The following is a 20183-nucleotide window of genomic DNA, read 5'->3' as shown; positions in this document are numbered from 1 at the left end:
TTTATTCTAGTCTCAGACGGTACTCTTATCTCCAGTAGATTTCTGACCTTTTTTCGTTTTTCATCTTTTCAAAGGAGAAGAAAAAATGCAAAACCTAATATAATCATTTAGATCAAATAAATGATGACCGTTTGATCTGTTGTTCAAACAAATCTGCGGCTAGGCCCCATCTCCCGACATCATCATTGGACCCACACCAGTGTAGGACCATTGGGTTCAAATCCCACAAGAATATGTTACATATTTCAAATAATGTGAAAGAAAGCAAAAAAGAAAAAGATTCTTAAAAACATGTGTTTGCCCTATAATCCAAAGAGATTATCCTTAAATGCTTTGTTTCCTATGTTCTTTTCCTGCGTTCTTTATTTTAAAAATATTGATAATCTTCTCCTAAATTAATCCGTAATTATGTTCAAAAACATTCAGAAGGTCAGAGAAGGTACCAGGTTTTATACTATTAAAATGGATGTACAAACAAATATTTATTTCAAACAAAAGAGCGAGATTCAACAGTTAATTAAAGCACAAGATTATTAAATAAAATCTTTAAAATTAGATTTTTATCTTTTTGATAAAAAGAAAGCCTTACATTTTTTACAGCTTGACTCCAACTAAAACTTATAAATATCTCACAATTCGTAATTTCCTTATATTGCTCAAAAAAAGTTGACATGGTCTGATATGTCTCATTTAGCTGAGTAATACTAATTTTGTATGTACAAAGCCTATTATAATATTAATACATACCACCTTAGAATACGAATACACTAATAATAATAAATAAAATAGATAGATAAAACAAAAAGGAAATAAATAAAAGGTTTGGTCGATAGACTGAAGATGAGTCGCACAAGACAAGAGAGAGTAAAATTAGGGTTTTTAACCTTTTCAGTCTCAACTCCTTTTATTTCCTTTACTCTTCGTCTTCCTCATTTCTTCTTCATTTCTTTATCTACTTGACATAGATTTTTCAGTACTTAAAGTCGTATCTACATGTGTTTCTGTGTCTCTTCTGGAAACAAAGAGAGATATTAATAACAATAATTATAATACTTAAAAAGCATAAATCACAAGTTATTATTTTTCTCTACTATATATATTGAGATCACTCCCGTCTTTATCAAATTCTTCTTCCTCTTACATTTTCCCTATCCAATCGATCTCACGCAGATCTGGTAATCTTGATATTTGTTTGTACTTCTTCTTTATTATTGTCATGTTTTGAAATTGTCTATGTGTTCTTTTATCACGCATATATGCATATTAATGACATCAACTCATCTTATCAATTTCATTCTTTTACCTTTTATTAATTTTGGTAGATCTCGTATTGTCATACAAATCTGGTAATCTTTATATTTACTAACTATTTTTGTCTTCTTTTTTATTATATGCTTTGAATCGTGTATATATGCATCGATCAATATCTTTTAAAAAATTACTTTTTGTTGTTCATAAACTGCAGATCAATTTCTCATCAAATCATTTAGAGATCAAAAGAAAACTATGAAGAATAGTAAATGTAACCTCATAGATTCAAAGCTCGAAGAACATCATCATCTTTGCGGATCAAAACATTGTCCTGGATGTGGTCGCATGATTCAAGCTGCTACTAAACCAGTAATATTCCATTATACACCTTGACATATATAATCTAATCAACCCCCAAGAATAAAAATAATTAAAGATATCATCTTGTCACTTTTTTCTTTATATCTTTGAAATTATTATTCATTGTTAATCAGCCTTCTTCTTTTTTCTTTTTAAGAATTGGGTTGGATTGCCGGCAGGAGTGAAATTCGATCCGACAGATCAAGAACTTATAGAACATTTAGAAGCAAAAGTGAAGGGAAAAGAAGAAAATAAGAAATGGTCGTCGTCTCATCCACTTATAGATGAATTTATTCCCACCATTGATGGAGAAGATGGAATATGTTACACTCATCCTCAGAAGCTTCCAGGTTAATTTCAATTTTTTTTGATACAAGTACAATAAACTCTTGTAGTTTGATCTATATCATCTGCATGGAACGATAGTCCAAATATAAGTTAAGGAGATGAAAATATTTTGTACAGTACTTTTTATATAGGCAATTTAGAAATCACCACTAGCTCCCGTATATTGATAGAATACTTAAGTCATCAATTAAAAGGAGAAAGAAATTTCTTTTAAAACATCCTACATTGAATCGATATTTTAGTGTAACAAAAATGAAAAAACTTTTCAACGAAATTTACTACGAAAAAAAAAATGCGATGCATTTTAATTAATCGATTATCTGCAGCTTAATTTCTTTTTATTGAATAACCTCTTAAACTCTTCTTAGTTATTATATATTTATGAATATGTACCATTGTACCAAACTGTGCATGCAAGTATAGTGATATTCGGATCTTGGATAATGTTTGGTGACCCAACTTTGAAAAACAAGTTTCCTCATAAATAATAACTTGTTCCTCATAGACTAAATTTCTAGAAATTCAATTCAAAATTATATTTCTTTATCTTGCAATTAAGGGGTGACAAGAGATGGCTTGAGCAAACACTTCTTCCACAAACCATCAAGAGCTTACACAACCGGAACAAGAAAACGACGTAAAATAATTCAAACCGATCACGACTCTGAGTTAACCGGATCATCAGAAACCAGGTGGCACAAAACGGGCAAAACAAGACCGGTTATGATCAACGGTCAACAAAGAGGATGCAAGAAGATATTAGTACTCTACACAAACTTCGGCAAGAATCGTCGACCGGAGAAAACAAATTGGGTGATGCATCAATATCATTTAGGGATTAATGAGGAAGAGAGAGAAGGAGAACTTGTGGTCTCCAAGATATTTTATCAGACACAACCAAGACAGTGTGTTAGTAATACTAATTGGTCTGATCACCATGGTTCCAAGGACGTGATCGGAATTGGTGTCGGAGATGAGATTTCCAGCGTAGCTGCCACGTTGCAGAGTCTTGGCTCCGGTGACGTCGTTTCTAGGGTTAATATGCATCCCCATACAAGATCCTTTGATGAGGTATATACACTTTATTTTTCCTCACAACTAAAATATAGTTATGAATATAGTATAAATATCTTCAAAACATATAACTATTTTGGTCATTTTCATTCTTAAAAATCTACAACTTTTTTTGTTCTGCTTTTTGTCAGCTAATTAAGTTTCTTTTCAGCTGATTTTATGATAGTGTTACTATCTATTACATTCATAGTTTTTTGTTGTTGTCTCTATGTATATAATTATTTGTTTTTATCGTGGGTATATACGTTCATTTTAAATGGTGGATATAAAATACTTTTTCTCTAATTTTACGATATATTTCTTCTCTATTGCTCAATTTTTACGTGAAAAAGTCTTACTATTGTGGTGTCGTCTAATTGCAACAATGAGAGTTTGTTTTACAAACATTTTTCCTTTTTGGTAACCAACATTTTTTTGTGTGGTAATCAACTTGTACGTAATCAAGGGGACAGCCGAAGCTTCAAAGGGAAGAGAGAACCAGCATGTGTCTGGCACGTGCGAGGAAGTACATGATGGGATCATAACATCATCAATGTCATCTCATCATATGATTCATGATCATCATAATCAACATCATCAAATCGGAGATAGAAGAGAATTTCACATGTCATCATCATATCCCATGACCCCTACTATCACATCACAACATGAGTCAATCTTCCATGTTACAAGTACTATGCCCTTTCAGGTAATGTTTTCATTAATTAATTTCACTTAAACAAATATATTCAAGCTCAAATCTAAAGTCAATGCACGCGAACGTGCATGCATGGATATAGCTAGCTAGATAGTAGTGATATTATGTTTCTTGTCTACTTGGACATTTAATCATAACCACTCATTTAAATAAAGACTAATGATTTTGGATCTACAGGCTCATGCAAAAAAAGTAATTCATACTATATCATAAATTCAATTCCTTCTCAATATTTGTCATAAACAATTAGTATTCGCATTTTGATTTTCTTTTAAATGACAGCGGCAGCAATTAAGGGGTCGGTCGTCTGGTTCGGGATTAGAAGACCTAATTATGGGTTGTACCACAGCTACGTGTACAGAAGACGTAAGTTTCTAACGAATTTGTGTATTTAATTAATGAAATTTATGATTGTTCTAACATAAGTTATGTGGTTATTGGTCAATCTTTCGCGTAAAACAAAAGAATAATCACAAATGATTAAATTCGCAGGAGCATTCAGAAGCAAACCCTCAGCGAAATGCAGAGTGGTTAACGTTTCCACAATTCTGGTAGGACCAAAAAATCAAATAAAATACATCATTAAGAGAATTTTTATTATACACAATTGTTAATCAACAAGTCATTTTGTTATACTCAGGAACCAAGCCGAATCAGATGATCAAAACCGAAGATTTTAACAGAACCAAAAGGAAGCAGAGAAATCTTGCAAAAAGCTCCTGCTTAGCTGTTGATCAATGCCGGAAATGCTGAGCTATGACTGACTAGTCTCTGCCATTTAACTTACAATATCACCAGAGGTTGCGATGAATGTTGATTCGCTCAAAGGAGATTGTAATCTGCTAAATTCCTCAACAACCTAAATACATATAAATGAAATCACAAAGCATTCAGAAACAAACTAGACTCTGTATTAAAGAATCAAACACACAAAAAGATCATGTTTTCATCTTCGTTATACGATTGTCTCTTTGGTGAAGCATATCGATAAACCGATCAAGACTTACCTTCCTCTGCGAAGGATGCAACAAAACCCGGGGTCTTATCGAGCGCACGTGTTCGAAAGCTGCAGCCACAGTCATACTCTTATGTTCAATCTGAAAAACAAAGAGAGAGAAAACGTTAGTGAGAAGGAAGTTCAACAAAGGACCAACTGCAAATGTAATTTAACCGATATGATTTGATCAATGAACTTACCAGATAACAGAGAACAACAGTAGTACTCCTTCCTCGACCAGCTTTGCAATGGACATATGTTGTTTTACCAAGTAAAGCATTCTCTGTAACATAAAAGGACTGCATAATAAGTAACAGAAAGAGTAAATGCAAATGAAGGTAAAAAGCAAGCACACCATCACTCACTGTGAATGAAGTTTACAGCTAAGGTTATATCGACAATTGAAGGAGCAAACAAGTAATCCCGTGTTGGTATCACTAGATGCTCCATTTCGTAAGCCTAAAAACAACTTACAATCATCAAACTACTCCACAAGTAGACAACAAAATTAGAAACACAAGTTTGGTGGCATTGAACCTACACTGTACAAAGAAGATGGTACCAAAGTCTCATAAGGTTCATTAAGAGTGATTACCCCACCAACACCTAACTTTTTTAGTCTCGGAACATCCTTACGAAATGGAACCGCTCCCATCAAAAGATACTGAAAAGATAGAGACTTTCTGTATCAGACTTTCTGCATAGACTCAAAATCACTACCAAATTGATACTCAGAGATTTTAGTAAAGAGCTCAAAATTTCGATAGTCTACTGCATAACTATACAGACAGAAAAAATTCTGACTTTAAAGAGTCTGAAAAAACTGATCTTTAAACATCACATTGCCTCCACTTTCGGATCAAAACATTCTAGTCAAAATTCAGATTCCTAATGCTAAAAAGTTATCTCCTTTAAATCCCATTAGCACTAAGTTAACAGGAATAAATAACAAATAAGTAAGAAACCTCATCGATTTGATCCCACCATCGGAATTGAGACTGGAGTTTAAAGCGGACGAGGTTGTACAAAAGAGTTGGGTAAAAAAGGATCCGACCACCAGCTCCGATTAGAGCCCTCTTTGCTTTATCTCCCTTAAAACCCTTACCCTTATTCTTTGAAACGCCGTCGTTTCGTGATGATCGCTGCTGCGTCGTGTCATCTTCCTCCGTTTCATCGGTCATCGCCGGGAAGAAAACAACTTCAAAGAGTGAGAGTTGTTGGTCAACGAATTTCACCAAAAAACGTTTTCTTCAACAATATTAGACATATTTACAAAATTACCCTCCATTACAGGAAAAACATATTAAGGCCCATTACATAAGGCCTACTAAGATCTTTGTGTTCTTCTTTTCTACCTTCAAAATCTTCTCTTTTTTCATTTTCTTTCTAAAATATTCATCATTTCATAATAAATCTCATTAAACAACTTCATATTTGTGTTTCACAAAAAGTGTGAAGTTTTCTTTGTAAATAAATAAATTAAGTACTAAAATGACATTTAGTATGAACTTTTATTCAATAACTTTGGATATTGTTGTTATTTTTAGATTCTTACACCTACATCCCCCAAGATTTCATGTAATAATGTGCTTTCACACTTATGTTGTAAAAATTATCATAGTAAAAACAGTCTTTCAATTAATATAGAAAGATTGATGGTTCTTAACTATTTATTAACATCCATTCATTTTATTGTTTAAATTTATACAAATTTATTTAATGTTAAGAGTAAAAAAAAATCAACAAAATTACAAAATTGTTATAATCAAAGAAAGAGATAGAAGAAATGAGTGTGTTATTCCATTGAGATAAATGCTATTTTATATAGGAGTACAAGGAAAGGGTAAAACCCTATAAACATCTAGATGATGGACTTAGATGATGGGCCTTATAATGGGCATCCATCTTTATTCATAACACTCCCCCTGATGACCATTATAGTACCATAACTCGTAAAATATTTGAAATGCTGCCTCATTAAAAATCCTACCAGGAAAACCCAATGGGAAAAACCATGGTTAAGAGAAAAAGAGTGCAACATACAATTACTCTCCCTTATGAGTATATTCGTCGAGATTTTTGAGACAGCGTAATCCGATACGATAGACTAACTTCTTGAAAGTAGCAGTAGGTAGCGCCTTGGTGAATAAGTCAGCCAGATTATCATTCAAACGGATCTGTAGAACTCGTACATCGCCGCTCTTTTGTAGATCGTGTGTGTAGAAGAATTTTGGTAGGATGTGCTTTGTTCTATCGCCTTTGATGTATCCGTCTTTGAGTTGTGCGATGTATGCTGCATTTTCTTCGTACATAATTGTTGGAGTCTTTTTCCCTGCATACATACCACAGTCTTCTTGTATATGGTGAACTATGGATCTTAGCCATACACACTCGCGGCTAGCTTCATGAATTAGTAAAATCTCTGCATGATTAGAAGATGTGGCAGAGAATAAACAGTATTTGAAAATAAGTCTGCCAAATCTTCTCTTGAACAAATTTCTGGATAAAGTACAACGTCATTCTTCTGCTCATGAATCTTTTAGATGATTCATCTTGACCATCTTATTTATTTCTCTAAATATCATTAGTGTATAATATTCATTTGGATGATTGATAGAATTTCTTAATATTCATCAAGTGTATTATTTGTGTGTTCTTTAATGTCTCGTTAAAAACCTTGTCATAGAAAAATCGTGTGGGATAAAAACTATGATAAGGAAAAAGGGTACATCCACGCATATCATTCAATCTCCCCCTCGGAAACATCTTCTTCAGGAGATGATTTTCAATCAAATACAATATCTCGTTGGAATTAATAACCATAATCTTAATGATCAAAATTATATGGGTTTCATATAGACTTATAAATATCATTATCTAGTGATATTTTATCATAGATTATTGGCATCGTATTACTTATGATAACTCTGTAGGAGTTTTAATGATTTTCAAAATAAATATTAGTTTGATCAATATATTTTGACAAACTCAACGTAAATATACATTTATATGATTATATGTCATGTTACATATTTCTTTTTATTCGATCGAGTAGAGTTCTAGAGAACATAATTCTCATATAATTAATCCTTCAGAGATTATATCTTTCAAGAATTTCATATAAATGTCATATCCAGTGTTCCGTCTCTTATTGCCAGACTTTAGATACTTAAAAATATTACATCCACCACAAGAGAATATATCTCTTCATAATACATTTCTTATGTTTCTGAAAATCTCATTAATTTCACTATTCTTTCACATAAAGACTCATTTATCTTCCACTGTTTTTACACATCATGTGCATAGTCTACTAGTCCAAATATCTCTACTAGAGATTATAATTATATGTCTATTTCTTCTTTTCCATTTTTGGCTAATCACTACTTTGTGTACACTTTTCAATAGACTTTCTTTCATGATCCTCCTTTTTGTCCATAATATCAACTGCTCATAGCATGCAAATACATTACGACGTCGATTTGCTTTTGATTCCATTATATTTTGACATGACATAGCTAGCTAGATCTCTTCATTGTCAAGTACTTGAATGTTTCATTTGTCATGTTTATGTGTCTTCTAGAGATCATTCACTCTCTTCGAGAGATCATCAAAATATTTATTTCCTCAATTTGGTCATTTTTAATTTTGTGCTCCTTCTCTTTTACGAGGATATTTCTATTTGGAACCAAGGTCTATTATGTTTAATGTGATCTTAAGACTCAATAGCAGTTTGAAATTGGTCCTTACAGGACATTCATTCTATTCTGGAGCATTTAATTTATAACTGGTATAGGTGACTTCATCACTTTATTTAGGTCAGCAAATGCGTCTGGCAATTACAACGCTAAATTCTGTAATTGAATTATTTTTTGGACTCTTAATATACATTCTTTCCTCCGAGGATCATTGATAATTCATTTCTATTTATCTTTTTCACCAGCTGTATACATTCTCCCCCTTATGTTGGAATAGCTGACTATATAATATGATAGTTTTCAAAACGAGCGGTATATAAATCCTTCTAGGATGGCTTAGTTATCATTCATATCCAACATGTATTCTTATCCTCCTTTGAGGGTTCATCTCTGCGTGCTGTGGTGGAGCACTTTTCACATTCAAAGCTTTTAGATGAAAACTATTTGGTTTCTGACCCAAAACCAATAATAATGGGGAAAACTATTAATTATTCATTGGCTTGATGCGTATCGATGTTACTAAACCATTTTGTGTATGAACATGAATTTCAAAATGTTAAACACTTATCCCAACGAATATCCAATAATGGTTATTATAAATAAACACTGAAATACTCTTGTACTTTAATCAAGAAAGTAATCTCGCAAACTCTATGTTGCGGGTTTATAACAAGGATAAATATGACCTTTTTGTCGATGCAACAATCGAGTCAATGCGTCCATTGAATCGATGCATCTTTTATAACCATTAGGTATCTAAATGTCATATAGTGGGTGATCAACCCATAATTATCTCCTTGTATATACTTACGAATAGATAAAGTCCAAATTACTTACACTGGTAAAAATCACATTATCATATTGCTTTTTGAGCAAGTAACATTTGATAAATCATTAGGGAGAATTTTATGGTTTTTCACCTAATGTCCACATAATTCTCAATACTTTCACATCATCATTAAACCAGGATGACCAATCCGGTTAAGATAAATATACTTTTGAAATTTTTAATTCATTTGAAACTTCTAGTTCTTTCAAAACTTCTAATTTATTTTTCATTGCTTATCAGTTACTCCCTTAATGAGATCTTATAATCAAAATTACGTCCATGTATTTTAATAATCAATCATATGTTAATAAAACAATAACGAGATAATAATTAAAATTTTATATTCTAGTATAAACGATATTAAATTTGACTAACTATGTAAGATCTTATATTCACTTCAGAATATGAGTATTACCTATCATCGATAACTCATATATTTTCTTAGCCTTTGAAAAACACTCGATTTAAGTTTATAATAGTTCTCAAAATTTCTTTCAAAATATTGTGTCTACAGGACAACAATACTTGCGTAAAAGTTTAAGCGTCTGTTTTACCATCTCTGCATCATAGATATTCTCTTAACAATGTGAGTTATATTCACAAAGAGACTTCAAGTCTTGAAGTTTCAGTAATAACTAATTATATCTTATTTTATCTGATAACACATTCGTATAAGAATTGCTTTATACAACTTTTAGATCTTTAGTAGTCAAAGATTGAACATAATCTTCTGGATATGTCACTTATTATCGATGTGAGATTCATTATTTCTCCTCCTCGAAATGATGAAACTTCAAGTTCATCTATCTCGTTTTTAATTCCACTCTAGAATCATAATGTATTTTATATCTCATCATATTAACTTTAAGATTTGGAGAATTATACCCCATCGATGATTTTAATTTTGTATTCCCATAGAAAGCAATGTATATGCTCTTCTAGAGTCTTTTAATAAGATTTATACTACTTGATATACTAGATTATTTCATCGTTAGAAATTTTTCTTATTTTTTTTTTTTTTTACCATATTTATTTTCTCAATTTCTGGTGATAATTTAAGTTCTTGAAAAAACTTTGACCATCAAAAATATGATATCTTTTTAAGATACATTAAAATAGTCATTCATAAAAATTTCTATAAGTGATTATACCTTTAAATTAAGTTATTTATCAATCAATTTATTTCATAAAATAATCAAATATTATATATTAATATAATTTTAATGCAATATTGTAAAACCAATCAGAATAAAACTACTTTGTGCAAAATCTGGATTTTACATATATCTTGACAAAACTTTTATTTAGGGTAATATGAATTCGTGCAAGATTTGGGTAAAATGATTTCGTGCAAAATTACGACAAAACCATGAACAATTTTTTTTTAGATACCACAAAGATTTAGAGAAAAGAATCTTATAAAAAGAAAAATTATCTTGCAACGTTTTTAGTAAAAATAATAATAACACAATCAAATATATGGAAATCTTATAAAAAGATTTAGATAATAATAACACAAAGATTTAGATATATGGAATCTTATAAAAAGAAAAATTATCTTGAAATGTTTTTAGTAAAAATAATAATAACACAATCAAATATATGAAAATCAAATATTTAATATGGAAAAGTCAATATCTAAAAGTGATAAGATATGTATAACGTTTTAATCAAAGGAGTTAAATAAGGGATATCATATCAATCATAAATGGATTTTAGACAATATAATATTTATAAAATGATATTGAATATAGATGCAACTATTCAAAACTGGAATGCTAAAACATTAATACATGCTTGCATCACCCACCACCGGGTTATGAATAGTTACAAAGTTAGTTATATAATTATAAAATTGGTAATTTATATATTCAATATTGTAATAGTAAATCACAAAAATTAACAATTAACAAGCATGATTCTCTTCTTTAACGATTTTCTTTGTAGAATCATTGAATCATGCGATAGTAATTATAGAAACAAATGATAAGCATTATTCTCTTCTTTATTGAATCATTGAAAACATGCTTTTACCGATCTATACTATAATCATCGATCGGCTCATATTGTTTTGTTTCAATAATAGAAAATAAGTACTATGAACCATGAGTCGATAAGTAAACATGGTTCTTAAAAAAAATGTAAGAATCTCTATATCTACCTTTTAGAACGTGCTGATAACGTGTTATAACCAGAGAAAGAGATAAAAGAAATGAGTGTGTTATTCCATTGAGATAAATGGTTCTTTATATAGGAGTACAAAAAAAAGATAAAACCCTAAAAACATCTAGATGATGGGTTTAGATGAGGGCCTTATAATGGACATCCATCTTTATTCATAACAAAAATCAATTATAATGAAAATCGAAACATTTGTTTTTTTTTAGGAAAAGACCATATTTAATTAAATGTTTTGGTTTTCCTTAAATAAGTTTTCTATTTTTTTATTTATTTCCTCCCTTTTCATTATAACTGGTTGATTTTCTAATACAATTTTCCTCTTTAGAAACTATTAAAAAGAGCTGTGTCTGGCACGTGTCAATCATGTATAAAACAATATATTTGCGTAAATGCCATTGCCACACACTCACTCACTCGTAGTTTCGACGCTATCTCTAGAACATTCCGATAAACCACAAAGAAGAAGCAGAGCAAAAGTAAAGAAGAAGAAGAAAACAAACATGTCGTGGCAGACTTACGTCGACGATCACTTAATGTGCGATGTTGCAGGCAACCGCCTCACCGCCGCCGCAATTCTCGGCCAAGACGGTAGCGTCTGGGCTCAGAGCAACAATTTTCCTCAGGTTAGGGTTTATTTCTATACCGACTACTCAATTCTTATCATCTTGCTGTTTCTGGTTTGGTTCTATGTTGAAATCTGCAACCTTTGGTTTTGTTTAGCTACTAAACCACCAAAATTCAGCAATTTTCAATGTTTGGTTTTGATTTTCTGATTCATATGTTCTTGAGGTTATAGAGTGCAAAAGATGCATTAGAAGAAGTTCGAATCACAAGTTTAAAGCTCTTTTAAGAAGAAAGTTTTGACCTTTGGAAATAGACAAGTTCTTTGTACTGGTTATGTTGTTCATAAGTTATTAAGTTGCTTTCATGAGATGTTTAAGAGAGACTGAATTTGTTTCTCTTATAGTTTTTGTATTGTTGTTGTTTTAGGTGAAGCCTGAGGAAATTCAGGGCATCAAAGACGATTTTACTACACCTGGAACACTTGCCCCAACAGGATTGTTCCTTGGTGGTAACAAGTACATGGTAATCCAAGGAGAGCCTAATGCCGTCATTCGAGGAAAGAAGGTAACTAGACTGTTTGAATATTGTTTGATTTTTGATGAACTGTTGTTGATTTTGCTTCCATTGTAGGGAGCTGGTGGTGTTACCATCAAGAAGACCACCTTAGCTTTGGTATTTGGTATCTATGATGAACCAATGACTCCTGGACAATGCAATATGGTTGTGGAGAATCTCGGTGAGTACCTGATTGAATCGGGGCTCTGAAACTTAAGCTGCTACTATATTCATATTGCTTTATGTAATCTTCTAGTTGTGTCGTGAGAGAAAAACTATTCGATAATCCGACTGTGTATTACCTACCTTGTGATGGATCTTGGGGTTGTATGATTATTTCTAAAACAATATAGTATTGTCTACATTTGTGTCGAGTTGAAATATTTAATGAATGGCAGTGTGGTACCATAGCTTTAGAGTTCATTATTGGTTATGCAGATTGAGATTTTTGTGTATTATAGTGAGGATGATTAAGATCACAAGACTGTGGTTACACAATTGATATCAGACAAGTTTTCAGATAGAATGTCTGTACAACGATTCCACTGCAGGAAGAAAGACAAAATCGTTAGACGGTGTCACAATTTCTAGACCAAACTATTCAGGAACAAATTTTGCTTTTTCTTGCTATTGCTACATTTCTTTCAGATTTCGGTTACAGTGCCTGTGAATTCATAGTTTGCAAACTGAAGAACAACGAGATCATGAGACAGAGTTTCAAAATCCATTGGAGTAGTTCGTTTCCACGTGGAGTTGAAGCAGAGGAGGTCAATGCAGTTGCATTCGTCGCCTTGGTTTTGTTCCTGCAGAAAGATTTTAACAAAACAGTAAGAATATGTATTTACTGTTCTTCAATTTGCATATGAATCAACTATCTTTATGACATACCCTCCTGCAGTAATGTATATGCATTTGTCATAACCTGTAACAACGACATTGAATCAGATTAAGGTAAAGATCAAGACTGTTGATTTGTGATTTTGGAGAAGCAAAAGCTGGAGATTTTGTTTACTTACTAGGGTCCTTGTTGACTTTAACACCAGCTCCTCCAAAGCTGCAAGCAACGTCTGTTGCTCTGTTCTGTTGGAAATAGCTATTGAACACGAAAGAAGCATGAGAAACCAAAGTATCTGGTTGAAAACAAGGCTGGCTTGGCTGAATAGCTGTGCAATCAACATTTCCAGGACCACAAGCCCAATCCAAAGCACCTTTCAGATCTCTCTCTGAAGCTTTAGAAGAAGCAATGCACCAGCTATTACTACTCCCACTTGAGTTTGTACCACTCGAATTAGAGTGAAACCCGTTGCTCTTTCCCGTGAAATCCAACTGATAAACACTTGTCTGGTCAGGGTAGAACAATCCCCAGTTTCTCTCTGAATCCAAACCCGCTTTCCGATTCTCGTTGAACAATGAGAATATATAAACGTTCATTGCCTCTCCTGGCTTTGCAGGTGTGCCTTGGTTGGTAACTACATGACGGATTATGTTTGAATTGTATGTCTCCGCGTTGTCAGAAGACGCAGCAGCTTTCTCCTTCGGTGAACCTTTGGTTGGCCATCCAGTCTCAGTAACCATAATCTTGATTGTCCTGAAGTTTAAAGCCGTGAGAGCGTAATAAAGAGCATCAACTTGAGCATCAAACATGTTCTTGTAAAGCAAACCCGTGTTTGGGTCAATCACTTCAGAGGAAGACTCAAACAACACATAATCCAAAGACACATTGTTCGGAGAGTCTCTGTAAGCGTAGTACGGATAAAGATCGATCATGAAAGGAGACTTATTCTCTGCAAGAAACTCTAACATTGGTCTCAAGAAATAAGCATAGCTGCTGTTGAATGCTCCAGCAGAAGGAGGGAAAGATCTAGAGAGAATTCCGAGGGAAAGAGTAGTCGAAACCTTGATTCTTCTACTCAAACCGACTTTTCTCAGAGCGGTTAAGACATTCTGCATCGCGGGGACAACGAAAGACGAAGCATTGATGTGTGGATCATCAGTAGATTCAGCTCCAACGGTAATGTAAGTGATCTTGGTCGTTGGATAGTATGGTAAGACGCTGTTCTTAAGCCAGGTGTCCACATTTGATTGGGATTGAGAGAAAGCGTTAAGATCAGAGTTTGGAACTCCAATCATTAGCTCAATGCTTGTGTTTCCAAATGCTTTGAGGACTTGAGAATTGTAATCGTAGATTCTAACGTATTTGATGTTGTGCTGTTGAATCAATTGAACAACTTTTGACGGTGTTGGAAGATCGTCGGCGCTTCTTCCGTAACAAACTCCGACCTTGCCACCGTAACAACAGTCTACAAAATTTGGGGAAAAAAGACAGAATCAATTGACTTTTTTTCTGACGAAATTTTCTTTTGATAGCTCTACAGTAAATTAGAAGAAGGTAATGGAGTCTATTCAACAAGAATTGAAATTGGAAACCATTGAATGTTCTTAATTTTGCTGCTCTATTTCAGAACAAAGTCTCAGACAGCTCTTGAAGTGAGTAGTAGAGACAGAGAGAGACAAACCTAGAAGCAGAAGCAGAATTGAAATGGAGAAGATAAGCTTGAAGTCTCTCGCCATTGCTGAGTAACTACACACTTTGCTTTTGCTTCCTTTACTCGAAAGAAGGAAGCTTTATTATCTTCTGGCAGCTCTTCTTCTTCTTCGAGTTAATTCTCTCTTTTAGTGAAAAAAGTTTGAAGCTTTTTCTCTCTCTACAAAAAACAAAAGCTTCGTTAAAGCTCTCTCTCTCTCTCTCTACAGCGAGAGTGGGAAACTAATTTAGTTTTTTTTTCTTGGCTATTGTTTTTTTCTTGTCAGAAGTTGAACACTGGTCGGAAACAAACCGGGCCTCAGGCAGTACAATAAATTCGATTTGATAGACTTGTCTGGATTCCGCTAAGCTTTGTGACCATTTCCAACTTTTTCATTACTCCCCCGTTATTTATGCCTATTCTCGAAAACTACCCCAATATAATTTAAATTAAACTGGTCCCATTGAATTGAATTTGTGAGCTTTATACGCTCTTAATAAATTCGATATCAAATACATTAATTTGCTTATACATTTAAAGTGTGGGAAAAATATTAATTTCAAACCGACAAATCGAAAAAAAAAAGTAATATAATTCGTTTATCCAATTTACACAAAACGTTTTCCGATACCAAAAAAAGAGAAAATCAATTAAGACTTTTCTTAGCGCCAGCTGTCAAATATACCAGAGATAAGCAATGGGCCGTACCATCTTATATTTATCAATTCAAGCCCATTTAAATCTTACAGCCCAAATGATTTAATTCTTGTTTTTCTTAATGTATAATTTTTTCTTTTCCCGGTCTTACGCGTTCAAAATAAATTAGTCCGTTATTGATTGCTTCGTCGTCTTCTCTCCACTTCCTAACACTTTCTTGAAATTGCTTATTTAGATAGAAACCCTAGAAAGAGAGCGATAATCCCAAGGAAGAAACCAAAGAAAAAAAATGGTGAAGATCAAATCGAACTTGAAGCAGCTTAAGCTCTCCGTTCCAGCTCAAGAATCCCCAATCTCTTCCTTCCTGTAAGTTTCGCGATTTCTCCTTTCTTTACTTGGATCTGTTTTGTTTGGCGAGATTGTAAACAAGAATCGATTAGATTTGATCCATTGTTTCTGGGTTTGAATTGATTCTGTGAAATTTCATTGAATTTGAAAACAGGACTGCGAGTGGAACATTTCACGATGGAGATTTTCTTCTGAATCAAAAGGGGCTAAGGTTGACGTCAGATGAGAAGCAATCAAGGGTAAATTTTTCAACCCTAAATCTTGTTTTATGAGAGACCTCAATGTTCCAGAGAATTAAAGGAGATTTCTTGTGTATGTGTTTTATCTTCCATTTATAGCAATCTGATAGCAAGGAGCTTGATTTCGAAATTACTGCTGAAGACTTAGAGACTGTCAAAGTCATCGGAAAAGGCAGTGGTGGTGTTGTTCAATTAGTTCGTCATAAATGGGTTGGCAAATTCTTTGCTATGAAGGTAAACTACTTGTTTTTCTTTCTTTTGATTTTATGCTAGTGACTAAGGCCTTTGAGTAGACTTGGGGTTTGAGTTTGCTTATGTTATGAATCACAGGTCATACAGATGAATATACAAGAAGAAATCCGTAAGCAAATTGTTCAGGAGCTTAAAATAAACCAAGCATCATCACAATGTCCACATGTAGTAGTTTGCTACCATTCTTTCTATCACAATGGAGCCTTTTCGCTTGTGCTTGAATACATGGACCGTGGATCTCTTGCGGATGTGATTAGACAAGTCAAGACTATTCTTGAACCTTACCTTGCTGTTGTCTGTAAACAGGTCAAATACACCACCAGCTTATTCAAAGCATTCTTATGATTTATCGGTCACTCTTACTTATATTATTCCTTGTGAACAGGTTTTGCTAGGTCTTGTGTACCTACACAACGAAAGACATGTCATACACAGAGACATTAAGCCATCAAACCTTCTTGTAAACCATAAAGGGGAAGTGAAAATCTCAGATTTTGGTGTAAGTGCAAGTCTTGCTAGCTCCATGGGACAGAGGGACACATTTGTTGGAACCTACAACTATATGTCGGTACGAAAGCATTCCAAAAATCATCTACATTACAAATTTCTTGATGTTTCTGTATTGTATACATACATAATCATGACTTGTCTCTTTTTTCACTTCACAGCCTGAGAGGATTAGTGGAAGCACATATGACTACAGCAGTGACATTTGGAGTTTGGGGATGTCAGTGTTAGAATGTGCAATAGGAAGATTTCCTTATTTAGAATCTGAAGATCAGCAAAACCCGCCAAGCTTTTATGAACTCTTGGCAGCAATAGTAGAGAATCCACCACCAACTGCTCCTTCTGATCAATTCTCACCTGAATTCTGCTCCTTTGTATCAGCCTGGTAAGTGGCAACTCATTATTTTCATCTTCATATACTTGGCATTGGCACACAAAGAATTAAAACTAATGGTTAAATGATTCTTCTTTACATTCATAACAGCATACAAAAAGATCCTCCAGCAAGAGCATCATCTTTGGACCTCTTGGTAAGTAATTCCTACTCACCACCCTCTTTCAGTCTTGGTTATTAGTATCTCTGATGAAACATTCTAAGATTTGTTTGTTCATGTTCTCAGAGTCATCCATTCATAAAAAAGTTTGAGGACAAGGATATCGATCTCGGGATACTTGTTGGCACTCTGGAACCACCTGTTAACTACCTTAGATAAGTAAGCCCTCTTCTTCTGCATTTGCATTTGGTATATGATATGATAAGATACATGATATTGTGTAATGTGTCTCTAAAGACTATTACTTGACTATAAAAGTTGAATGAGATTTTATTTTTCATTGTGTTCTTCCTTTTTTATGTAATGTACAAGGTTTTGGTTTATGTGATTAAATAGACTTAGTCAAGTTAAAAAACTTATTTCTCCCAAACTATGACATTTCATTAAGGCCAAATCAAAAGATAAGGAGAATAACATATGAGAGTAATTTTTTTCATGAATTAAACTCAAACATGAACAGCTCTGTTTTCATGAATTAAACTCAAAAACACCAAATATAAAACCTAAAAACACCAAATATAAAAGTCTAAGGGAAAGGAAGAAGAAAGCTAAGAACGTCTTTGCGTCTTCTAGAGAGACACACACCATCACATAAGAGAGTCACATTAGTCAAACACAAACTCACATATCTCTGAAACTCTCTCCATAGACTGTAACTCGCTGAACCTGGAATCACATTGGTTTCTATCTTTCGTTGAGAATGTTGCCCTCTGTAGAAAAGTAGCGTTTGCTAGTATGTACCCAACCATATCCTTCTCATGCTCAGTGCCTTCATAATCTCTCCATTTCAAGATCTCAAGACGCGTAGATAAACATTCAGGAACGACTGTTGGCTTTTCCCAGACTTTCTTCGGATTGACATCGGATTTTTGTCTCTGACACGAAAAAATGAAAGAAACATTACGTGTGTTAGTGTTATAGATCGTCAAAAAAGAAACGGACACACAGAGATGATGCTATGGTATACTACTTTTCTATGTTTAAAGAACAAGATTCTGCAGTGTTTTTTTATCAATTCAAAACATTGATAAAAGTTTTAGTCTTGCTAGTAGTGAATGCGTAGGAAAAATATCACAAGAACATGTTATCATACGGTTCATACTAGTAAAAAGTTGCATTCTACATAGTACTTACCAACTTAAGAGTAAGAGAACGAAGATTGGGAGCGTCATTGAGCATACACGCAAGTAGATTCTGCCATCCCGCAGAACATGTACATAGCTTTAGATGTACAAGATTGGAGAACTTTGTGCCATTAGGATATGGATTCTGCAGTTATAAAGTTTTATGTTATAATCAGTGATGAGAATAACAAAACATAAATGGAGACATTATTTATTGGAGTAAGAAAGTTTTTACCTCTGAAGTTGGAGAACAAAGACAAAGATGTCGGGTTGAGGTAAGAGATTCTATGAACTTCACAGATTGCGATTGGTCATGAGCAACCTCGATATTCGCTTTGATCATCGCAGGCATAGATTCAAATATTGTTTGGAATGTATCCTTAATGTTCAAAAACATCAAAGAAGGAACATTTATCCAAAAGCTACCGAGTGGCACATGTCCCCTTCTCTTGTTATCGATAGATAAGCTCCTCAAAGTAGGCACATTGATATTAACCAGATCTTTATTTCTGTTTTGGTCTACAACCAAACGTTCATGAACAGAGCATAATCTTATAAGACTTGGAACATAGTTGCTGCCCCCGGTAACCGATGAAAGCTGGAGAGTTTCGACTGATGGCAAACGAAACCAACCCGGGACAGACATGATATTTAAATGATCGAGTACCAAAACTTTTAGGGTTGTGCAGGTACTCAAGCAACACGGTAATTCTAGGGTTTTTCCAAAGAAGTCGATTCTCAGCTCTCTCATAGATCGATTAACCCCAAGTTGAACAAGAAAATTGATATCTGAAGCAATATAGTATTTCCTAAGCTTGAGATGCAAGCTATCTAGAATCTGAGCATCCTTGGACATCAAAGATCCATATACAAAACTCATACAAGTCATATCGAGTGATTCATCATCAAATATGGCATTCGGGTCTGGATTCCAAAGACCCTTCCCATATTCTGATATGAAACGTGTTGCTAAATCCTCTTTAAAAAACGGAAGGAACGAGAATATTTTGAAGATTAAGTCATCAGGCATATCACTGAGCTCTGTTGGTGTCTCCAATTTTTGTTTCTTCTGGCAGCTCTCCATGATTCTGGTGAATTTTGCTCTCTGTTTTGGGACGTGTGTGCAAAGGAAGAAGAAAAGTTTTCTCATATATGGTCGTAACTTATACAGAGGATATACAGTGAATATTCTAACAACCATATATGAGAAATATATCCTTAACTAACAAAAAGAGCCTTAGGTAAATTAGGTTTCACGGTTACAAAAAAATCAATTTAATTGTGAGAATATTCTGGATAATTATCACAAGAGAAAAGACGGAATTATTAAAATTTAGTCTTGTTATTTTTTTTTTATTTTTTTTTGTGATTCGATGAGAATAATTCATGCTATTATTATCTGATGCAAAATAATATTATTATT

General features: G+C 33.5%; 6 protein-coding genes, 1 long non-coding RNA gene and 1 pseudogene across 12 annotated transcripts; 4 read left to right on the top strand and 4 right to left on the bottom strand.

Moving 5' to 3' along the window:
• Window positions 1-907: 907 nt before the first annotated feature.
• AT5G08605 lies at window positions 908-1150 on the top strand. Its single transcript, NR_143090.1, has one exon. It is a non-coding gene; the product is annotated as an other RNA (long non-coding RNA).
• On the top strand, window positions 1147-4712 carry NAC099 (NAC domain containing protein 99; the record flags this gene model as incomplete). 3 transcript variants are annotated; one of them, NM_001345209.1, is made up of 8 exons in its annotated part: window positions 1147-1175; window positions 1466-1620; window positions 1769-1961; window positions 2519-3030; window positions 3479-3721; window positions 4013-4096; window positions 4223-4281; window positions 4371-4712. In NM_001345209.1, 7 exons carry the CDS (start codon window positions 1507-1509, stop codon window positions 4408-4410), a joined length of 1245 nt encoding a protein of 414 aa, NP_001330096.1. The 3 variants fall into 3 exon arrangements, with proteins under 3 accessions (NP_001330096.1, NP_001330095.1, NP_200473.1); NM_001345208.1 differs by having other exon boundaries at window positions 4223-4712; NM_125045.1 differs by lacking the exons at window positions 1147-1175; window positions 4223-4281; window positions 4371-4712 and having other exon boundaries at window positions 1507-1620; window positions 4027-4125.
• On the bottom strand, window positions 4178-5954 carry AT5G56610 (Phosphotyrosine protein phosphatases superfamily protein). Of its 2 annotated transcripts, NM_125044.4 has the most exons (6): window positions 5693-5954; window positions 5269-5391; window positions 5093-5186; window positions 4928-5010; window positions 4738-4827; window positions 4178-4589 (listed from the first exon to the last, which is right to left on the bottom strand). In NM_125044.4, the coding sequence occupies exons 1-6, from the start codon at window positions 5906-5908 to the stop codon at window positions 4509-4511; spliced, it is 687 nt and encodes a 228-aa protein (NP_200472.2). In that variant the 5' UTR covers window positions 5909-5954; the 3' UTR covers window positions 4178-4508. The 2 variants fall into 2 exon arrangements, with proteins under 2 accessions (NP_200472.2, NP_001032084.1); NM_001037007.1 differs by lacking the exon at window positions 5269-5391 and having other exon boundaries at window positions 4308-4589; window positions 5693-5915.
• Window positions 5955-6618: 664 nt separating this feature from the next.
• AT5G56605 lies at window positions 6619-7355 on the bottom strand (annotated as a pseudogene; the record flags this gene model as incomplete). Its single annotated transcript has 1 exon — window positions 6619-7355.
• Window positions 7356-11935: 4580 nt separating this feature from the next.
• PRF3 (profilin) lies at window positions 11936-12764 on the top strand (the record flags this gene model as incomplete). 2 transcript variants are annotated; one of them, NM_125043.4, is made up of 3 exons in its annotated part: window positions 11936-12058; window positions 12426-12563; window positions 12630-12764. In NM_125043.4, 3 exons carry the CDS (start codon window positions 11936-11938, stop codon window positions 12762-12764), a joined length of 396 nt encoding a protein of 131 aa, NP_200471.3. The 2 variants fall into 2 exon arrangements, with proteins under 2 accessions (NP_200471.3, NP_001119446.2); NM_001125974.2 differs by lacking the exon at window positions 12630-12764 and having other exon boundaries at window positions 12426-12629.
• A 174-nt stretch (window positions 12765-12938) lies between these two features.
• On the bottom strand, window positions 12939-15382 carry AT5G56590 (O-Glycosyl hydrolases family 17 protein). Its single transcript, NM_125042.4, has 4 exons — window positions 15071-15382; window positions 13571-14854; window positions 13443-13476; window positions 12939-13357 (listed from the first exon to the last, which is right to left on the bottom strand). The coding sequence occupies exons 1-4, from the start codon at window positions 15123-15125 to the stop codon at window positions 13210-13212; spliced, it is 1521 nt and encodes a 506-aa protein (NP_200470.1). The 5' UTR covers window positions 15126-15382; the 3' UTR covers window positions 12939-13209.
• Window positions 15383-15881: 499 nt separating this feature from the next.
• MKK6 (MAP kinase kinase 6) lies at window positions 15882-18024 on the top strand. Its single transcript, NM_125041.3, has 8 exons — window positions 15882-16102; window positions 16239-16323; window positions 16423-16557; window positions 16654-16881; window positions 16961-17143; window positions 17244-17467; window positions 17567-17612; window positions 17703-18024. Exons 1-8 carry the CDS (start codon window positions 16026-16028, stop codon window positions 17793-17795), a joined length of 1071 nt encoding a protein of 356 aa, NP_200469.1. The 5' UTR covers window positions 15882-16025; the 3' UTR covers window positions 17796-18024.
• Window positions 18025-18049: 25 nt separating this feature from the next.
• AT5G56570 (Leucine-rich repeat (LRR) family protein) lies at window positions 18050-19910 on the bottom strand (the record flags this gene model as incomplete). The annotated part of the gene is made up of 3 exons (NM_125040.2): window positions 18050-18511; window positions 18771-18905; window positions 18996-19910. 3 exons carry the CDS (start codon window positions 19908-19910, stop codon window positions 18242-18244), a joined length of 1320 nt encoding a protein of 439 aa, NP_200468.1. The 3' UTR covers window positions 18050-18241.
• Between the last annotated feature and the right edge of the window lie 273 nt (window positions 19911-20183).

The sequence above is a fragment of the Arabidopsis thaliana genome, chromosome 5, assembly GCF_000001735.4.
Source record: "Arabidopsis thaliana chromosome 5, partial sequence".
NCBI lineage: Eukaryota > Viridiplantae > Streptophyta > Magnoliopsida > Brassicales > Brassicaceae > Arabidopsis > Arabidopsis thaliana.
This window is presented reverse-complemented; position numbering and strand designations above follow the sequence as displayed.

Coding starts and splice junctions, on each gene's coding strand:
- AT5G56610 (NM_125044.4), bottom strand. CDS start 5,908: ATGACCGATGAAACGGAGGAAGATGACACGACGCAGCAGCGATCATCA. Junction 5,187..5,268: donor TACCATCTTCTTTGTACAGT/GTAGGTTCAATG, acceptor AGTTGTTTTTAG/GCTTACGAAATGGAGCATCT. Junction 4,828..4,927: donor CTGTTGTTCTCTGTTATCTG/GTAAGTTCATTG, acceptor TTTGTTTTTCAG/ATTGAACATAAGAGTATGAC.
- AT5G56590 (NM_125042.4), bottom strand. CDS start 15,125: ATGGCGAGAGACTTCAAGCTTATCTTCTCCATTTCAATTCTGCTTCTG. Junction 14,855..15,070: donor AATTCTGCTTCTGCTTCTAG/GTTTGTCTCTCT, acceptor CAAATTTTGTAG/ACTGTTGTTACGGTGGCAAG. Junction 13,358..13,442: donor ATATACATTACTGCAGGAGG/GTATGTCATAAA, acceptor ATCTTTCTGCAG/GAACAAAACCAAGGCGACGA.
- MKK6 (NM_125041.3), top strand. CDS start 16,026: ATGGTGAAGATCAAATCGAACTTGAAGCAGCTTAAGCTCTCCGTTCCA. Junction 16,103..16,238: donor TCCCCAATCTCTTCCTTCCT/GTAAGTTTCGCG, acceptor ATTTGAAAACAG/GACTGCGAGTGGAACATTTC. Junction 16,882..16,960: donor TTGCTGTTGTCTGTAAACAG/GTCAAATACACC, acceptor CCTTGTGAACAG/GTTTTGCTAGGTCTTGTGTA.